This window comes from Sceloporus undulatus, chromosome 6, assembly GCF_019175285.1.
Source record: "Sceloporus undulatus isolate JIND9_A2432 ecotype Alabama chromosome 6, SceUnd_v1.1, whole genome shotgun sequence".
Taxonomy (NCBI): Eukaryota; Metazoa; Chordata; class Lepidosauria; order Squamata; family Phrynosomatidae; genus Sceloporus; species Sceloporus undulatus.
Genome location: NC_056527.1, coordinates 142,093,444 through 142,112,536, shown reverse-complemented (window position 1 = coordinate 142,112,536; position 19,093 = coordinate 142,093,444). Strand labels below are relative to the sequence as shown.

Below are 19,093 nucleotides of genomic sequence, written 5' to 3'. Positions count from 1 at the left end.
ATGACTGAGAAAAAAGGTACCTAGGAAACTAAAGCCTATATTTTCTGCAAGAAAGGGCAGGAAGGAGCATTCTTGAAGGTAATGTTTGGAGGCTTTGGGGAAGGCAATGCTAGAAAGGCTGCAAAACGTGAAAGGTATTGGGTAGTCACATTGAAAGGACACTGGTAGATATCTGGCAGTCAGATTTTTGTGCCTAGTGAGCAAGACCATCCAAACATTCCAGACACCTCCTTTTAAGGGAGCTTTTGAATCTAACATATAATAATTATTACAGGTATTTTAAAGCTAATCTATATGTTGCAACAAGCTAAGCAGAACGGTTGGTGGTAACAGCAGAAAAACAAAGGTCTCGTGCGCAGAATCTAGAAGGCCAGAACTGGAAGGAATCTAAAGAGGATGAAGTCCAATAAAAGAAGGCCAAATGTAGGTATCAAATAAGAAATCAAATTTGAAGAGAAAATACCTGGGGCTATTTTTACATATAAATTTGAAAGAACCTTCTAAATCTTTGGCTTGATGCTTCTAGTTCTACCTTGAGTACTTTAAAACTCTTCTCCCATGCTATCATGCTTTCTCCCTTGAATTATCTCCATCAGAATTCAAGGTGTGATTTACATTTACTCATTTTTTGATTTGACTTGTTTTACTCCTCTCCGCTAACATTGATATGTCGATCTTCAGTCTTGCTATGAATGTGGATACAACTGCAGATCATTAAGAAGATATCAATAAAATTATTTTTAGATCCCTTTGAGCACAGCATGCCTTTCTGCAAAACTATTCTAATTTAAAATAGAATCCGATTATTAAACTCAAACATGTTAAGAGCATGCATCAAAACTGTATGCATGATTCTTGATCAAATGTGTTGAGGCCTTCTTTTCCATTTTTTGTGTTGCAGGATGACAAACCATAGAGGAAAATACCTCATTTTTAAAATTAAGCATTATCCACATGACACTACAAGTTGTAGAGAAATCTTGTAGCACCTTTGAGTCTAACTGAAATAAAGAGGTTGGCAGCATGCGCACTTCAGTCTACTTTCTCAGATCATAGAATCATTGGATTGGAAGAGACCACAAGGGCCTCCAGTCCAACCCCATTCTGCCATGCAGGAACTCTCAATCAAAGCATACCCAACAGGTGGCCATTCAGCCTCTGCTTAAAGACCTTCAAGGAGGGAGATTCCACCATAATCTCCAAGGAAGGAGTGTGTTCCACTGTTGAAGAGCCCTTTCTATCAGGAAGTTCCTCTGAATGTTGAGCTGGAATCTCTTTTCCTGGAGCTTGCATCCATTGTTCTGAGTCCTGTTCTCTGGAGCAGCAGAACACAAGCTTGCTCCCTCCTCAATATGACACCCCTTCAAGTATTTATACAGGACTATCATATCACCTCTTAACCTTCTCCTCTCCAGGCTAAACATCCCCAGCTCCCTAAGGCGTTCCTCATAGGGCTTCATGGTTTCCAGACCCTTCACCATTTTAGTCGCTCTCCTTTGGACACCCTCCAGTTTCTCACTGTCCTTTTTGAATTGTGAGGCCCAGAACTGGACACAGTATTCCAGGTGGGGCCTGACCAAAGCAGAATAGAGTAGCACTATTACTTCCCTTGATCCTTATGCATCTGAGGAAGTAGACTGAAGTCTACTGGATGGCCCTTGTAGACTCTCCCAACTCTATGATTCCATGATGCATATTTACAAACTCCTATTGAGCACATGTCCAGAAATTAACTACCATCAAGATCAAGGAAGCTTCGTATCATACATTTCTTTCATTTACTGTATTTATCGTGAACATTTCTATACCACACATTTATCCAAACATGGACCCTAGAACTGTATGCATGAAAACTTCAAACAGTATTACAAAATGAAAAAGACAATAAAAATCAAAGCAGCATAATAAAATTAGAATGTGATTAAACTGTACAGGAAGCAAGCATGCAGACCGGTTCTGTCTTCCTTAATGCCCTTAAATGTTTGCAGCACAAGGAGAAATCCATTTATTTCACAAGTGCTATTATTTATGTATTATGAAGTACCAATAAGCTGCTGTGACCTCTCAAAGTGATGTAGAAAGAAGTATGCTGCAAGAAACATTAGGCATATTAGACAGGTGCACAGCTACTCTGAGAAGAATTGCTTTGTCCTTGGCGACTTTCTCTGCAAATAAGACCCTTGTACAAAAACAACATGTGATGTATGACCCCAAAAAATGGATTACAGGAAACTCAGTGATTTTAAACTGTGGTATGTACTCCCCCATTCAACGTATCTGAAATGAGGCGAGGAAGGAGAGTTCTATGGATCCCATGGAGTGTAAAAAGGAGAAATAGATCCATGATCAAAGCAATCAAACTCTCTCAGAAGCCAAAATGACCAAACATGAGAATCATATTTCAGTAATATCATGAAATGGCATGACTCATTAATAGTCAGTAATGCTAGAAACAAACAAGGAAGACCACACTACAGATAGACGGACTTGAATTTGCAGGACCTAAGCAAGACTGCTGATAAGGTGGTGTCCTGGATCTCTCTCATTCGTAGGATTGCCATAATGAATCCTAGAACCATAGAATCGTAGAGTCGGAAGAGACCACAAGGTCCATCCAGTCTAACCCCATTTCTGCCATGCAGGAACTCTCCATCAAAGCATACCCAACAGATGGCCATCCAGCCTTTGCTTAAAGACCTCCAAGTAAGGAAACTCTACTACACTCCGAGGAAGGAATCTGTTCCTCTGTGGAACAGCCCTTACTGTCAGGAAGTTCCTCCTAATGTTGAGCTAGAATCTCTATTCATGGCGCTTGCATCCATTGTTTGGGTTCCTGTTCTCTGGAGCAGAAGGAAACAAGCTTGCTCCTTCCTCAATATGACATGCCTTCAAATATTTAAACAGGGCTATCATATCACCTCTTAACCTTCTCTTCTCCAGGCTAAACATCCCCAGCTCCCTAAGTCTTTCCTCATAGGGCATGGTTTTCAGACCCTTCTCCTTTGGACACGTTCCAGCTTCTCAATGTCTTTTTTGAATTGTAGCAATTAAAAACAAACCTCTCCCAATCTTCTTGGGTCATTTATATCCATTTGCTCATGTGAATTGTATCCATCATTTTATATTAGCAACTCTTCCCCATGTATGCCATTGTTCAGAAACTCAACTTGCTCTGGATTTGTTCCCATTCTGAACTCCTTTTCAGTTTCTCAATCCACTCTATGCCCTTATTGAACTGCTTTGCCATGTCTGATCTTGTCTGTCCCCCATTAAACACTCTGTGAAGCCGGAAATACTTTCTACTCTATTTTGTAAATCCTATACACAATTGAAATCAGTATATACAAATCCGCTTTGATCTTCTTGGAAAGGTAGTATATAAATAAATTTTTTATTATTATTTTATTATACTAACTAGAGAACCGAAATCAGATAATAAACCACCAGTTACTAAACAACTTCAATTTATAATTTCAAAACAAACAAAAACTCCAAAGAGCAAATAATATTTGCACCTATGTTTTAAGACTTTTTTTTATTATAGCCTCTTTAAAACAGAGCTATAGAATTTACCCCTGACAGATATTCCTAAGTCAAAGAAACAATAATACTTTTAGAAGGATTCGTGATATAAGAAGTGAAGGCGATCATAAACTAGACCTAAGAACTAAAGCTGATCATGAGCTAGATTGAATAAAACTAAAAGCCTATCCATATTTATAGCATTAAGAACACAGATGCATTAGCTTAAGTGACAATACAGCGTCACCTGAAGTAACTTTCATAGTGTGTACTTTGATAAGATTCTACTTCAGATGTATACTTACAGTCTCTTTAGCTTCAGTCTCCACTTGATAAAATGAGAATTTCATTGAGCTAACTTCCTGACCTGTTGTGAGAATTAAGGAAGTAAAAGGCTTGAAATATACACCATATAGTAACAAACAGCTTAGAAATGCTACAGCAGCTTTCTGTAGTATATTCACAAAATATAATCACTTGGATATACATTTGCCTTCTGTAAATGGAAGAACTCCTGACATGCCTGGCAACTTCTAAGCCACCAGTGGCAAAACTGGGAAGAAGGCATGGACAAATCCTGTATCAAATTTCACCAGCAATGGTTTCTTACTCCATTATTAAAAGCCCATCGCAATAGATGCATTAAGGAAGAGATGAGCAAAGAGAGGCTATGGCAGGTTACAGACCGCCGCTTTTCGGCAGTCTGCCGCCACCGCCGTTTGCTCCGTGCGGGAGCCGCAGCAGCCACACCGCGCGGTTCCCGCACGGACCGAAAAAGAAGCTCCAAAATGGAGCTTCTTTAAGCGGCGCCTCTATGACGTCGCAAGGCGCCAGGGGCGGACTCGCGACGTCATAGACGCCGCGACACGTGCGGCCGCACAGCATCTGATATGTAAATATGGCGGCGGCCGTGTGGAACGGCCGCCGCCATATTGTACGTACAGAATACGTACTAGGGTTAGGGGGTGCGGAAGCACCACCCCTTCCTAACCCTAGTACGTATTCATTACGTACTAAATGGCGGTGTGTAACCCGCCAATATTACCCCTACATTTTAGCCCAAGAGAGGCACTTTTAAAAGCAGAAAGTGAATTGGTCACGTCGTATTTATTTCCCATTTCAAAAAAGGCCTCTCCTGGGTCTACATTGGCTTGGGGGGGGGGGGATGTGATCGAAAGTATGTATGGAAACTACATTCTTTAAAGGGCATTTGCCTTTTAAAGACCTCCAAATGTGATGGAAATGCCCTTCATACTCCCTCAAAGCCACTGTGGGGTATTTTGAGGCCCTGAGTGCCACAAAATCATCTCTGTGGTCCACATTTAGACCATGGGCCAACCCTGTAGTATGGGGTGTAGTAAGGGGTGTCAGCTCGGCTAAGCCATGTCCCGAAGACTAAAATGGTGAAGGGTCTGGAAACCATGAAACCCTATGAAGAACAACTTAGGGAGCTGGGGATGTTTAGCCTGGAGAAGAGAAGGTGAAGCAGTGATATGATAGCCCTGTTTAAATATTTGAAGGGATGTCATATTGAGGAGGGAGCAAGCTTGTTTTCTGCTGCTCCAGAGACTAGGATCTGGAGCAATGGATGCAAGCTTCAGGAAAAGAGATTCCAGCTCAACATTAGGAGGAACCTCCTGACAGTAAGAGCTGTTCAACAGTGGCACACACTCCCTTGGAGCATGGTGGAGTCTCCTTCCTTGGAGGCCTTTAAACAGAGGCTGGATGGCCATCTGTCAATGGGGATGCTTTGATTGAAAGTTCCTGCATGGCAGAATGGGGTTGGACTGGATGGCCCTTGTGGTCTCTTCCAACTCTACGATTCCTTGATTCTATGATTAAGCTCTACCCTGTACTTGCAATATCTAAAGTATTTGCAATATCTAAGCTGGCTGTCCCATTAATTCCTTAATCAAATCCTCTCGGATAATCAATTAACATTTACAACCCTATTGGTAGAAACTGTGTTCATCTTCGTTCTTGCTTTCTGCAAGGTAAGGGGGTGTGTGTGTCCACTCTAAGCAATTACTACAGTAAATTTGCACCAGCACACTCCCCTGCAGCAGAACAAAAAGCCAGAAAAGGAATGGGAAATGGGGAAGGAGATGTGCATAGATAATAGGGAGGCATTCCAGGTAGGATGAGAACAGTCAAATCACTCTTTCATCAACCAAGACGGTTCTATATTGCCTAATACAACTTGTAGAAGACTGTACATAAGAGAATTCTTTGCACAATTTCTGCATTGAGTACAGGAATTGGAATTCCAGGTGGTTTCATTCATATAATATAAGCTTTCTATTCTTACTTTCTCAGAACCAGAAAAGGATTTGATCATATCAATAATCAATTAATCAAATAATCAATCAATGGAATTCCAGGTGGTTTCACTCATATAAGCTTTCTATTCTTATTTTCTCAGAACCAGAAAAGGGTTTGGTCATATCACTAATCAATCAATCAATCAATCAATCTTTATTTATTAGCCTGTAGGCCATCTCAAAGTACAATACAAAATAGAAAAACAAGGTAAAATTCTACATAAAACTCTGAGTAGAACTCTAAATAAGAGTTATATAAGAGAACGTGAGAGTAAAATATATAAAAATAAGAATAAAAATATAATAAAAATGTATAGATATAATACATTAGGCAATACAATGAATGCAACAAAACTAAAAAATCATATCAATAATCATTCCCTCATATAAGCCCTCTAAACTTATTTTCATCAAAAAAGAGAGTTTTGTCATATCAATAGCCATTCAAAAATATAAGACATTCAAGTAAAATACAGTGGGACCTTGTTATCCACTGGGGTTTGGTTCCAGGAACCCCCGTGGATAACAAAATCCAAGGATGCTCAAGTCCCATTAAATACAATGGCAAAGCAAAATGGTGTCCCTTATATAAAATAGAAAATCAAGGTTTGATATTTGAAATTTATACTTTTTTGAATATTTTCAAGCTGAGGATGTTTGAATCCGTGGATAATAAATCCGTGTATAAGGAGGGCTGACTGTATGTAATATGTTGACCCATAATTTCCCATGCCACAGCAATAAATAAAACTCTCTTAAATTGTTCAAGCAGATGAGATGCAGTATTTCTGGACACTGCGAAGCTATTCAAAGAGAGAAAACTCAGTACGGAATCCATCCTGGGCTTCATTTAGTCCTAGAGACTAACATGAGTTTGAAGCTGAGTCTACTATGTGGGTGGAGTCACATATTAAAATAGCTGAACTTCGTATGTTTGCATGTCAAATGAAACTGGAGATCACGAAGCCACCAACTTCCCGCTTTTCGGTCTTGCAAATAACCTTGTATTTTAAAAAATACAATAAAATAAAGATAAATAAAGACCAGGTTACAGTTGTTGCAGTTAAGGTAAGTTTGCAGTTCAACAGCGGTGCTCCCTGCAAGTATCTTTGCTTAGCAGAAAATCCTAATTGAACTGAATCAGTAACTGCTTTATTTTAAATCAACATCCGTGAAAATCTAAGTGCCAAGGTGAAAGGAGAGGGGGAATGGATTGCCCTGAAGCTATCAAACGCTGTTTCATTCCACAAGCATTTCAGCTAAACAACCAAGGCTCAAACAAGTTTTTGGAAACTACAGTGCTAAATTCAGTTAGCACCCCTTCCCAAATGCAAACACACCAAATTCCTTATTCCTTGTTAAACTCATAAGAATTGTATTTTACCCAATTTAATTTTGTCTTTAAAGGTTAGATGGTACATGCATAAATAAGATTGCAGCATTCCTCTACACAGCCTATGAAACGTTTAAAAGATCACCACCAAAAAGAAAATGGGAAGACTAATAATTTTTTGATCAAATCATGAAATAAGGACGACTGAGAGAGGCTTGGGGCAAATATCTATTTTTCTGAGGGTTTTCTTAATTCTCCTCTTCATTCCACAACAAGGATTTAAAATGGGCTTACGTCTACGAAAAAATTACATGAATTTTAGTATCGTGGCTTATATATATGCATTGCAAAATTAATGACTAAATCAAACAACTGAATACATGTTTCCCCCCTTAGAGGAAGCTAGCATATCTGCTGGAGATCAGAGTGGGTTAAAATGTTTCTCAAATACCTTTCTGTGGGTGATTTATTGATAGCACTGACCTTTTGGATTCATCAAGATTGCCTCCAGTTCTTATCGTCCCTGCAGTGGAAGCTGCTGAATAGATATTGGTAAAAGCAGCAGCAGCGTACGCTCTTCCAGTCCCTCCCTCCATGTTGGACACACATCCACACACTGCAGAAGCAGCTGGCAAGAGGCAGGGAGAGGAAGCTACAGCACAAGAAGCCAAAGGAAAGGGCTGAGGACCCAAAGTTCCTTCTCTTCTTTCCCTCGGCACACAACGAACGACACATGCAGTTGAACAGGCCGCCCTCCAAAAATGAGTAAAATTAACAATGTCTCTGCATACGTTTGTGGCAAAAATCCTGACCCAGAGCCAGAAAACAGCTTGCAACAGCCGCTTCCCTTTCTTTCTTCATTCAATGATTCACATTTTCTACGGACTGCTACAGGCATTTCAACTGTAACCCTTTCCAGGCTGAGGCTTTGGGGAGAAAAGAGGATTTCTTGACTGTACCATGGAATGGCACACTAAATGGCACATATTTAGGGGAATGTTCTGCGTTTCGTTTTGTAGCCAACTCCATAGACTGTGCCTAACTAGAATATGGTATTTGGAAACAAATTTGCACACAGCATGCAATCTAACCTTGAGCAGGTCACATAATCTCTTTGAAATTCAGCTCTCTCTCCTCGATGAAGGTTTGATGCTGCATTGGAAAGACTATTAATATTTATGATGCACTCCAACAACGCCTTTGTGCTTTTGTCACTTTTTGAATTTGCTGCAGTGTATAAAACTTGGATTGCAAGGTTTAATTGATGAATCAACATGAGCTATGGCAGGAGGTGGACTTTGAGACAACGTGCAGCCTGTAAACTCTCAGTTATAAAAATGCAGGCAGCTGATAGAGGACTACTGTTTTCTCTTAACCAAGTTGTGTATCTGTGTTGTGTTATTTTTAAAATTATTTATGCTGCCATCTTGGCTTAGCATTCAAAGGGGTTTATCAAAGTCTTGCAAACAAATCAGCAAGATGAAAGCTTAAAACAATACTGTAGAACAAAAGACATACCACCCCACATATATAAAAGCAAGCACAGTGGTCCCTCCACGTTCACTGGGGTTAGGGTAAAGTACCCTGTGAATGTGGGGAAACCGCAAATAAAATGACACTATTCTTTTTTCCCTAAGAAAACACCTCTCTAGGAATCTCCAGCTCCTCCAGGACAACTCTATGGTCAACACCTGCCAGAAGTAGATCATAGAATCATGCTGGAAGACCTACAAATGCCTAGAGAAATGTCTTCTTTGGGAACTTCTAGGTTCTCCAGCAAAACTCTATGCTCAACTTCTGGCAGAGTTGCTCTGGAGGACCTAGAGATTCCTAGAGAGGACGTATTAATCAAAACTGCAAATAATCAAATCCACAAAAGTTGGAGCCACAAAAGAGGGCCAACTTTGGCACGGGACAGACTGCTGCTGCCAAACGGGCTGCAGCTGTCAAACTGCACGGCTTCCCTTGAAAGGAAAAAGGAACCCGGAAAAACTGGGGTCTTTTTATGCCACAGGTGCACTTGTTATGTAAGCAACGTGTGGCAATGTGTAGAGGATGTGTGGTGCTTACGTAACAATGGTGGCGCCCATGTAGACAGGCCACCGCCATTGTTACAGCGCTGTGCCGTGCTAGAGCTAGGGACTGGGCAGTTGCTGCGCAGTCCCTAACCCTAAAACCTGTGCCAGCATGGCGCATTTGCACAGTCTGTACCACACCTTTATTTCAGAGGGCATTTTTTGGCCAGAATCCTATTGAGGAGTCATAAATGCAGTTAGACATCCTGAACTGTGTAGTATTCATGATCCTTATGTAGCCCCTAGCTTAAGGAACACGTAGAGACTGTGAAAGTCTCCCAAATTCCCACTTTTCAGGAAGCAGCTGCTGTAATTGACAAAGGTCCATTCCCCGTCACTTGGAAAGGAGCTGACATGCCCACCACCGTTCATGTAAGCAATCTCCAGAGCAAGACAGAATTGCAACAGGAACCTACTTCTGCCTGTTGCAATAGAGATCACTCATAGGAGAGTATGGGCACATCAGTCAGTTGCTTCCCAAGTTACAAGGGAATGAATCCACATTGATCGCAGTGGCTGTTTCCCAGTAATATGGGGAGATGGGCTGGAATTCACTGTGTTGCTCCATAACTATTGTGGCTATGTATTAGTAACTGGACAATAAGCTTCTGACCAAAATCACCATCGCTTATAGATTGTCCCATAACACTGAGGCGAAAGAATTTCATAAAAGAAAACTCCTGTATAAAGTCAAAGGAATATTACAAAGGCAGCAGATATTCTAACCGATTAATAGTTTATTGTGTCCAATACATATGCAAAAGGTACCAGATCTCATCTGATCTTTGAAGCTAAGCAGAGTCAGCCCTGATTAGTACTGGAATCCCTGATGCTATAGGCTCCATTTCAGAAGAAGGAAAACCACCTCTGAGTATTTCTTGCCTAAAAAAACCCCCTATGAAATTCATATGGTTATAAGTCGACAGGTGACTTGAAGGGACATACCCACACAAACACTGGAAGAGCCTTTCAGACTAACGATTGTGACTTGAATACCCAGCATGTAAGTGTTTTGTAACTAAGGGCCTGAACAGACAGGGCAAAATAAAGCTGCTTTGGCTCACTTTGGAGGTATGCTGTTTAAATGACACATGCATCTTAAGAGGCCAGAAGCTACGCCAAAACTGTGCTCCAGTCCTTAGAATTGGAATGTGGCTTTGGCGCAGCTTCCAGTCTCTTCGGACGCATGCAGCATTTAAACAACATACCTCCAAAGTGACCCGAAGCAGCTTTATTTTGGCCTGTCTGTTTGGGTCCAAATGAATGTTTTTAAACATTTGTATATTTAAACAAAACAAGTAACTTAATTTGTAATAATGCATCTGTTTACTGTTCCGCTTAACAATAACATTTCTCCAGCACTAATGGAATAGCCATGTTAGTATACTGCAGCAAAAGCAAGAAAACAAGAATATATATTCTTAGATATCATATACATGGACAACAGGAGACTTCACATATATGAACGAAAATCTAATCTATGTTGAAGAGAATTTCTTCTGCTGCAAAGTATTAACTTCTCATTTACTCCACATGAACTATATTAAATACGAAGTCACAGGTATCCTGAAACAAAACACTGGATTACAAACACCTATTAGTTATCCTCAGATTAAGAACAACTAATACTTTTGAAAGCCTGATATCAATTGATATTGAGCAGGTCTAGTAAGTGCTCAAAAATCGGTGAAATGCTTCTGATGCCCCTAGAAGGTATTTTGAGACAACTTTTTAAAAAAGAAAAAAGAATTGCAAAAAAATTTAATAACAATTCAACTGGGGGAGGGATCTAAACCTGGTGCAAATACCTGGAATCCAGAAAATGACCCTGAGAGCCACATGTGGCCTGCAGATCATACTAGATCTCAATCTATTGATAATCCTGACTAAAGCAAACTTACTCAATTGAATTTACTTATGTGCTGACTCACCAACAAGGACTGAAGATGGACTGAAAATAGGAGGAAGAAATATTAACAATCTAAGATATGCAGATGACACCATAATACTAGCAGAAAACCTCCCAGACCAGGAACAACTACTAAGGAAGATCAAGGAAGAAAGTGCAAAGGGAGGCTTAGTGTTGAACATAAAGAAAACAACAGTAATGACCACAGAGAATCTACACAAATTCAAACTAGACAACAAGGAAACAGAAATAGTAAAAGAATTATCATATCTGGATCAAAAATTGATAGAAATGGAGACTGCAGCCAAGAAATCAGAAGAAGATTGGGAACGGGGAGGGCAGTTATGAAAGAACTATTAAAGATCCTAAAATGCAAAGATATACAACTCAGCACAAAAGTTAAAATCATTACAAGCCATTGTATTCCCCATTACCATGTATAGATGTGAGAGTTGGACAGTTAAGAAAGAAGACAGGAAGAAAATCAATTCATTTGAGATTATGTGGTGCTGGAGAAGAGTGCCAAGGATTCCATGGAAAGCCAAAAAGACAAACAAATGGGTCTTAGAGCAGATCAAGACAGAAATCTCTCTAGAAGCCAAGATGACAAAATTTAGGCTGGCATACTTTGGGCACATCATGAGAAGGCAGGAATCATTTGATGGGGCGTAGAGAGATTAACTGTGTCCCTTACAACCACACACAGAGTTGATGCACGTAGGCAGGATACCTAGAAGAAAGTCTGAGGAGAGTGAAGGTTCTGCGAAGCCTCTGAGCTGCACAGTAAATTTCCTCCCAGACACAGGCTGCCGCCTTGAGCTCCCAGCTTGAGGAAATGAATCTCTGGACAGTGAGACTTCACTCAACATGAGGGCTTTTAATCTTTGTTGCAAACTATTTACAAAGATTACACTGAGTATCAGATAGCCATCTTGAATACTCACTGTCATACAGTCCAACAAAGTGCTTCACCAACCACCGAGCACAACAACCCAACAACAGAGATAATCACTTTCTCCCTTATATAGGTGGTCTTCTTGGCAGTCATGTGACAGCCATGCCACCAATGAAACCTAGCTGGTTTCATACCCAGTGCCTGTTGCATCAGAATATTGCCCATGATGCACTGCTAGCTGACTTCACCTGTGCATGTTGCATCAGGCTTCCCATGATGCACAGCTCACCAAATGCTGATTCATGCACCTGCCACTTAAACTGTAGTAACCTCTGCTCCTGTTCCTCCTAGTAGCCACTTTCATGTCATTTTCAGACCAGTGTGGCACATGGTCCTGACATCATTGGAAAAAACAATAATGCTAGGAGAGGTAAAAGGAAGTAGAAAGAGAGAAAGGCCACATGCTACATCGATGGACTCTATTAAAGAGATCACAAGTATGAGTTTGCAGGAGCTGGGCAGAACAGTGGAGGGCAGAGGTCTTGGAGATGTCTCATCCACAGGGTCACCATGAGTCGAGATCAATATGAAGACAGTTAACAACAACAACGACTCCTGACCTAGGCACAGGCTCAAACCTTTTAAGCACTGATTTTACCACACACATGCCTCTGCTCCGAGGTCGGAGGCATCCCATTATTTCAAAAAGTGCCAGAGAAGTCCAGATAAGGTGCAGGATGCTATGATCAGGTAAGAGATGCCTCCGACCTGGGCACAAGGCATGAGATAAAATCCATGCTTAAAATCCATCTCCGAAGATGCCAGCCACAAATGCTGGTGAAATGTCAGGAAGAAACTCTTCTAGAACATGGCCACATAGCCCAAAAAACCCACAAAAAACTATGGATGTCAGCCATGAAAGCCTTCGACTTCACATGCTTAAAAGGTTTCAGCCCATGCCTAGGTTGGGGGGAAGGATGAAAAAGGGCAGTGTGATAATCTCCTAAAATACACTGCAATGCATTTTTAATAAAAAACACTATAAAACCAAGCAGAGAAATCTTGGTTTAGAATTCTAAATTATATGTCAGGTGCTTTGGGTCCCCTTTCAGGAGAAAGTTGCCATATAAAATAAAAAAAATAATAAATAAAATAAATACTTCCATACCAGAAAATGACCTCTTAGCTTAACAGTATAAAAATATTTCCCCTCCAGCTGACAACTGCATATTGCAGAAGGAAGTTGTAAGTATGTGGAGGCTTGCCAGTCACCTCTGCATATACAGTTTTCCATATAATCTATCAATTTTGCATTGTATAATTATGTCTTTAAGGTTTCTTGATCCCATCAAACTAGGTATATTAATTTACAATAAAGAATTCTTGCCATATGGGATAGACACCTGCTGTGACTGAAGACATTTGCACAGCTGCATTTGGTATCCTTGATATTCCCTTCAAATGGTAGCAGAATTTCTTGGCCAATATAAGCCTCAAAGACTAAGTTTGTTGTTTTTCAGAGAGAATATACTTTATGCTGATCTCTTCAAATCCAAGATGTTTTGCAGTATTCGTCAATATGTTGTGCCACTATTTTGAAATTTTACTCACTCACTGTGCAAATAGTGGTGAATATCCACTTGTTAGTCCCAATGAGCACAAACCTATGGAATCCATGGGAACATGGAAAATCAACACTAATGTAACTTCTATTGAGTTAGTGGAATAGTTCAATAAAAACTAATAATAATAGCTCAGTGCTTTCTGTCATGACATCTTGTTCAGACTTTAGAGTAGTGGCCTCCAAGCTTCCTCTTAAAATATAGGCTACAGCCCCATCCAAGTACTAACCAGGGCTGGCCCGGCTTAGCGCCCAAGATCAGGCTATTTATGTATTACTGATACAGTATTACTGATGCAGTATTATTGATACTGATACAAAGGCAGTGGAAATACAGAAAGTGAGGAAAATACATTATTTTTAAGCATCCATGGTCTTTCAGTCAAGTGTACTCTTGATCCTGGAAAGATGTGAATAATCACAAAGACTGCATTTCTTGCCCTCACTAACATAATTGGAATATTAAAGCAAAAAGTTTCCACTCCTAATTTCTTCAAAAACAGCTGAAATTAGAAGCCAAAACAAGTCCCCTGAAAACTTTGTAACATTTCTGATATTTCTGATACATTCTGGCAAATAAGTATAAAATATATCCACTTCTTGTCCTCCCTTTCAAGTTGTTTCTAACTTATGGCGACTCTATCATGGGGTTTTCCTGAAAAGATTTGTTCAGAGGTTTGCCATTGCCTGCCATTGAGGCTGAGAGCATGTGACTTCCCAAGGTGGGTTTCCAAGGCTGAGCAGGGAATTGAACCCTGATTTCCAGGGTTACAGTCCAACACTCAAACCACAGCCAAAGAATAAAAGTCAGTATTATGGTATAGACCCAAATAGACCCACAGTATGTTTCAAGAGCAAGGTAACATTTGTAAAATGACATGGTGGCCTTAACTTGGCAGAGGTATATAGAGTGTATCTGCGTATGGCGCATTCTATATGTAGCAAGGATGGAGAACCTGTGGTTTTCTATGTGCTCTCCAACTGCACTTCCCATTACAGCCACTGACAGGAGATGTGAAGACTTGCAATCCATTAACAATTGGGAGGCCATGTATTTCACAGCCTGATCTATACATATAGGCCAAAAGACACATTCTTCATGCAGCTTGGCATCATCCTGTTGAGACGATGCAGGCCAGCAGCCCAAGCCAGGAACTGTTTCCTGCAACTTGAACCACAAGTTGAACATGAGTCAACTGAATGTGATGCAGCAGCCAAAAAGGCCAATGCAATTTTAGAATGCATCAATAAAAGTATAGTGTCTAGATCAAGGGAAGCAATGGTGCCACTGTATTCTGCTTTGGTCAGGCCCCACCTGGAATACTGTGTCCAGTTCTGGGCACCACAATTAAAAAAGGATGTTGAGAAACTGGAGCGTGTCCAAAGGAGAGTGACTAAAATGGTGAAGGGTCTGGAAACCATGCCTTATGAAGAAAGACTTAGGGAGCTGGGGATGTTTAGCCTGGAGAAGAGAAGGTTAATGGGTGATATGATAGCCTTGTTGAAATATCTGAAGGGATGTCATATTGAGGAGGGAACAAGCTTGTTTTCTGCTGCTCCAGAGACTAGGACCCGGAGCAATGGATGCAAGCTCCAGGAAAAGAGATTCCAGCTCAACATTAGGAGGAACTTCCTAACAGTAAGGGCTGTTCAACAGTGGAACGCACTCCTTCCTCGGAGTATAATGGAGTCTCTTTCCTTGGAGGTCTTTAAAAAGAAGCTTGATGGCCATCTGTCAGGGATACTTTGATCAAGATTTCCTGCATGGCAGAATGGGGTTGGACTGGATGGCCCTTGTGGTCTCTTCCAGTTCTCTGATTCTGGTAAACCGGATGCCATTTGGGGAGATTCAACCCAACCTCAGCCCAGCCAGCTCTTAGCCCAGTTTTAAATAACTGGCTGTTTGCAGCAGTTTCTCAGAAATCCCGCCATGTCAATCACCCTTACCTGCCAGTGCCGCCACCATTCTCCTTGCAAGCCCCAGTAATGTCAAGTCCTGTGATGGCACTTGACCATGTGCATGAAGCCAGGCAACCCATTTCTGCCCTTATGGACCATAGCAGGGGTCTGCAGGGAGAACAGCAGCGACAGGCAAGTTAGCAGCAGGTGGCATGTGGCCACCTGAACACCCCCCATCACTGTGCCAGACAGGGCAAATGCCAGAGGTGGGAACAGGCCAAATCCATGGACAGAGTATGACAGTGCTGTCTTGTCATATACTGACCATGTGTTTTTGTCCTATGTCACTTCAGAGGCAAAGCTTCACCGAACTTTGTCTAGTTCTCCCAATATTTGGAGGTTATTATAAGACAGGGAGCTGCAAAGTAGACAGAAATACATTACAACACTCAATGAAAGTGAGCCCATTTTATCAGCATAGTAATATGCTATTATGCAAAATCGCCATGAAATTCTGGGTGCTCTTAATAGCATTGCTGGGAATTTCCCAAAGGAACTTCATCTGTTCTCATTTAAGAAGACGCTCACAGAAGCCAGAAAAGTAGGTCAAGATTAGTTCTGCTTCCTAAATTCAAACAATGAACAAAAACTTGAAGAATGCCACTGAAGTAGTCTTCCTGCGGGTGGCAGATGAAGGAAAAATGAGCCAAATGTTTACACAAGGTCAAAAGTAAGGTAAGTGTCCTCATTACGGTGCTGAAAATCATTTTTGGGTTGTTGTTGTTTTTACATTTCTCCCCCTTGCACAAAATAAGTAGTTTATCTAGTCTCTTAATACTAGCATTAGTCCAGTAAAAGATTTTTCTTCCTATGCAATAGAGACTAGGCAAAGTCAGCTCTGCTAATCAATATCTCCATACTTGCTGCAGCGGTAAGACTGTTGTAGTCATCTCCTTGTGCTGCATCCTCTGGACATATAACAAGCATATGGAACTACTGAGACAACTTTGCAACAAGGGAATATAGGCTATTTGCCCTGGACATTTAACCAAAACAACATTTTGAGAGTAGCACACATGGCCCAGCATACAGCCATCATGGTTTAGTAGTTTGAGTGTTGGACGATGTCTCTGGAGACCAGGATTCATGAAAAGGCAATGGCAAATCTCCTCTGAACAAATCTTGCCAAGAAAAACCTATGATAGGTTTTGCCATACGTCAGAAATGACTTGGAGGCACACAACACACACACACACACACACGTCCCAGCTATCCCAGTTTCCTAAGGACACACAGACTTTTCCTGTCTCTACTTAGAGATGTTCTTTTCTATTCTTTCTGGTGCCACAGAGGGATTCCCCATCCTTTGGCTTGGGGTGTTTTTATTAAAAAAATAATATAAAAATCTGGCATGACTAGAAAGATTTAAATCTTTGTGAAATTCACTCTATCCAGATTCTATATGAAGGAAAACAATCTTCTAACTACACACTATACATCATGCCATGTAGCCTTGAGACTCAATGTGGCAGTTTTTTTCCTGAAAGTCATTACAGATGGGAGGGACGCATATTTACCTATCCGCCTGTTCAACACATGCGTATGGGAGAAAAACACATTCTGAACCACATTCTGATGGTGCGGCTAGTAATATGGAATCATTAAAACTGAAGGATGCTCATGGAACTATGGCCCTGTACAGACAGGCCAAAATAAAGCTGCTTCTGATCACTTTGGTGGTATGCTGTTTTAATGATGCATGCGTCCTAAGAGTCCAGAAGCTCTGCCAAAGCCATGCTCCAGTCTTTGGTGCGACTTGGTGCGACTTCAGGACTCTTAGGACACATGCATCATTTAAACGGCATACCTCCAAAGTGACCCAAAGCAGATTTATTTTGGCCTGTCTGTATGGGCCCATTACATAAGAAAGTTTGTTTCACACACACAAGAGGTGGGGGAAGAGAAGAAAAGCTTTTTTACTGCAGTTGTGTTATAATGTTCAAAAAGCCTTTAACTACTGGCTAAAGATTCTTAAAATGGACTCAGGGAGACTCCCTAAACTCTGCTTAGAAGAACATATTAGCTATAAGGCGTTCAAACTTTTGCATTTATCAGCTATCCCTACAATTGTACCAGTTAGGCTTCTCTCCCTCCTATCTTCTCTCTGCTGGCCATAAAGTTCAGAAAACCCTAAAAGAACGGGTTTGGGACATTAGTGCCCAAATGGACATAGCTTTGTCAGCCGGTTGTAAATCTTTAAACTGGTTAGCCAAAAATAAAATTCTTTTTGGCTTAGCAAAATACCTTAGGTTGCAGCTAACACAGAGTCAGAGAAATGCTTTCACTTGAGCTAGATTTAAGCAACTAAACTCTATGGTTCCCAAAAGTACCCTGCCATGAAAGAACATGTATCTGTGGTGCTCCAGTCATTGAGGACATTGCACATATTCTGTTCAGTTGCTGCATATATGATAAGGAGAGATCCCATTTCTTACAACCTTTTTTTGGTTAGAATGACTAACTGGGATCCTATTGTTAAATTGTCTCATTTCCTCTCAGGAGAGAATTTACATTTAGTGTGTTGTGCTGCAAAATTTATTATAAAGGCTGCTTACTTGAGTGATCAATTTATAATACAACACGGGGTTTCATGCCATAGAGATCAGTTCATATAAACACCCCCCTTTTTGATTTCCTTCACACCCCCATGTTTTAGTTTGTTTTTATTCTATATTTTTGTATTTTATCAATCTTGTTTTTATTCAACTTTTATGTGTCTCAACCCTCTAGCTAATTATATATGCGCTTTAGGAGTGATCCAGTTTTATCTTTGTATGTACTTTGATATTCTGATATTTGTATTTTACCATTGATATGGTCAGTTGACTAATCAATAAACCTGTTGTTGTTGTTGTTGTTGCTGCTGTTGCTGCTGACTACATGTGTAAAACTGACCATAAAGAAACAATCTGCATTTTGATCTACAAATTTGTCCCTTGCAAGTCTGTAATACACAAGACACACAAAATTATCTCATGCGCAAGGTGGGAGTAGAAGGTTGTGTGCATTTAACATGGAAATACATTTAAATGTGTTTTTTAAATATAAAATTTGCTATTGAATATTTTAAAATGCTATTTTCATTCAGTATTTGAACTGTTAGGTGCATTAACTGTCCAGAACACAGTAGAGGCTACTACCTACATGCTAAGCATGAGCACTTGTCTTCTTGTGTATTTTTAATGCATCTGGGTGCTGGGAATAAAAAACATTTTAAAAGCAATGAAAATATACATAAGAAGAATAAACAAAACACTCTGGAGAAATGCAAGCATAGTGTACGTTAATTATTTACTGCTATGAGTCTTACTCTAAAAATAAACACGGATGGATGAAAACTCCCAAAAAGAACAATAAAACTATTCTGCAACTAAAATTTTCTTTAGGCTCTTAATATTAATTATTATTATTATTATTATTATTATTATTATTATTATTATTATTATTATTATTATTAT

The 19,093-nt window shown here is 40.3% G+C and overlaps 1 protein-coding gene across 2 annotated transcripts in view; it reads right to left on the bottom strand.

Annotated features, from left to right (window-relative positions):
* The window catches only part of ARHGAP32 (Rho GTPase activating protein 32), a 305,906-nt gene that overhangs the window by 221,832 nt on the left and 64,981 nt on the right, over positions 1-19,093 (bottom strand). Inside the window, exon 1 of one of the 2 annotated variants that reach the window (XM_042472627.1) lies at positions 7,660-8,022. The exons of the other annotated variant lie outside the window; for it this stretch is intronic. Coding sequence (XP_042328561.1) covers positions 7,660-7,772 — 113 coding nt within the window. The 5' untranslated portion in view covers positions 7,773-8,022. Of the gene's footprint in view, positions 1-7,659; positions 8,023-19,093 lie in introns of those variants that run through there. 2 annotated transcript variants of the gene reach the window in all.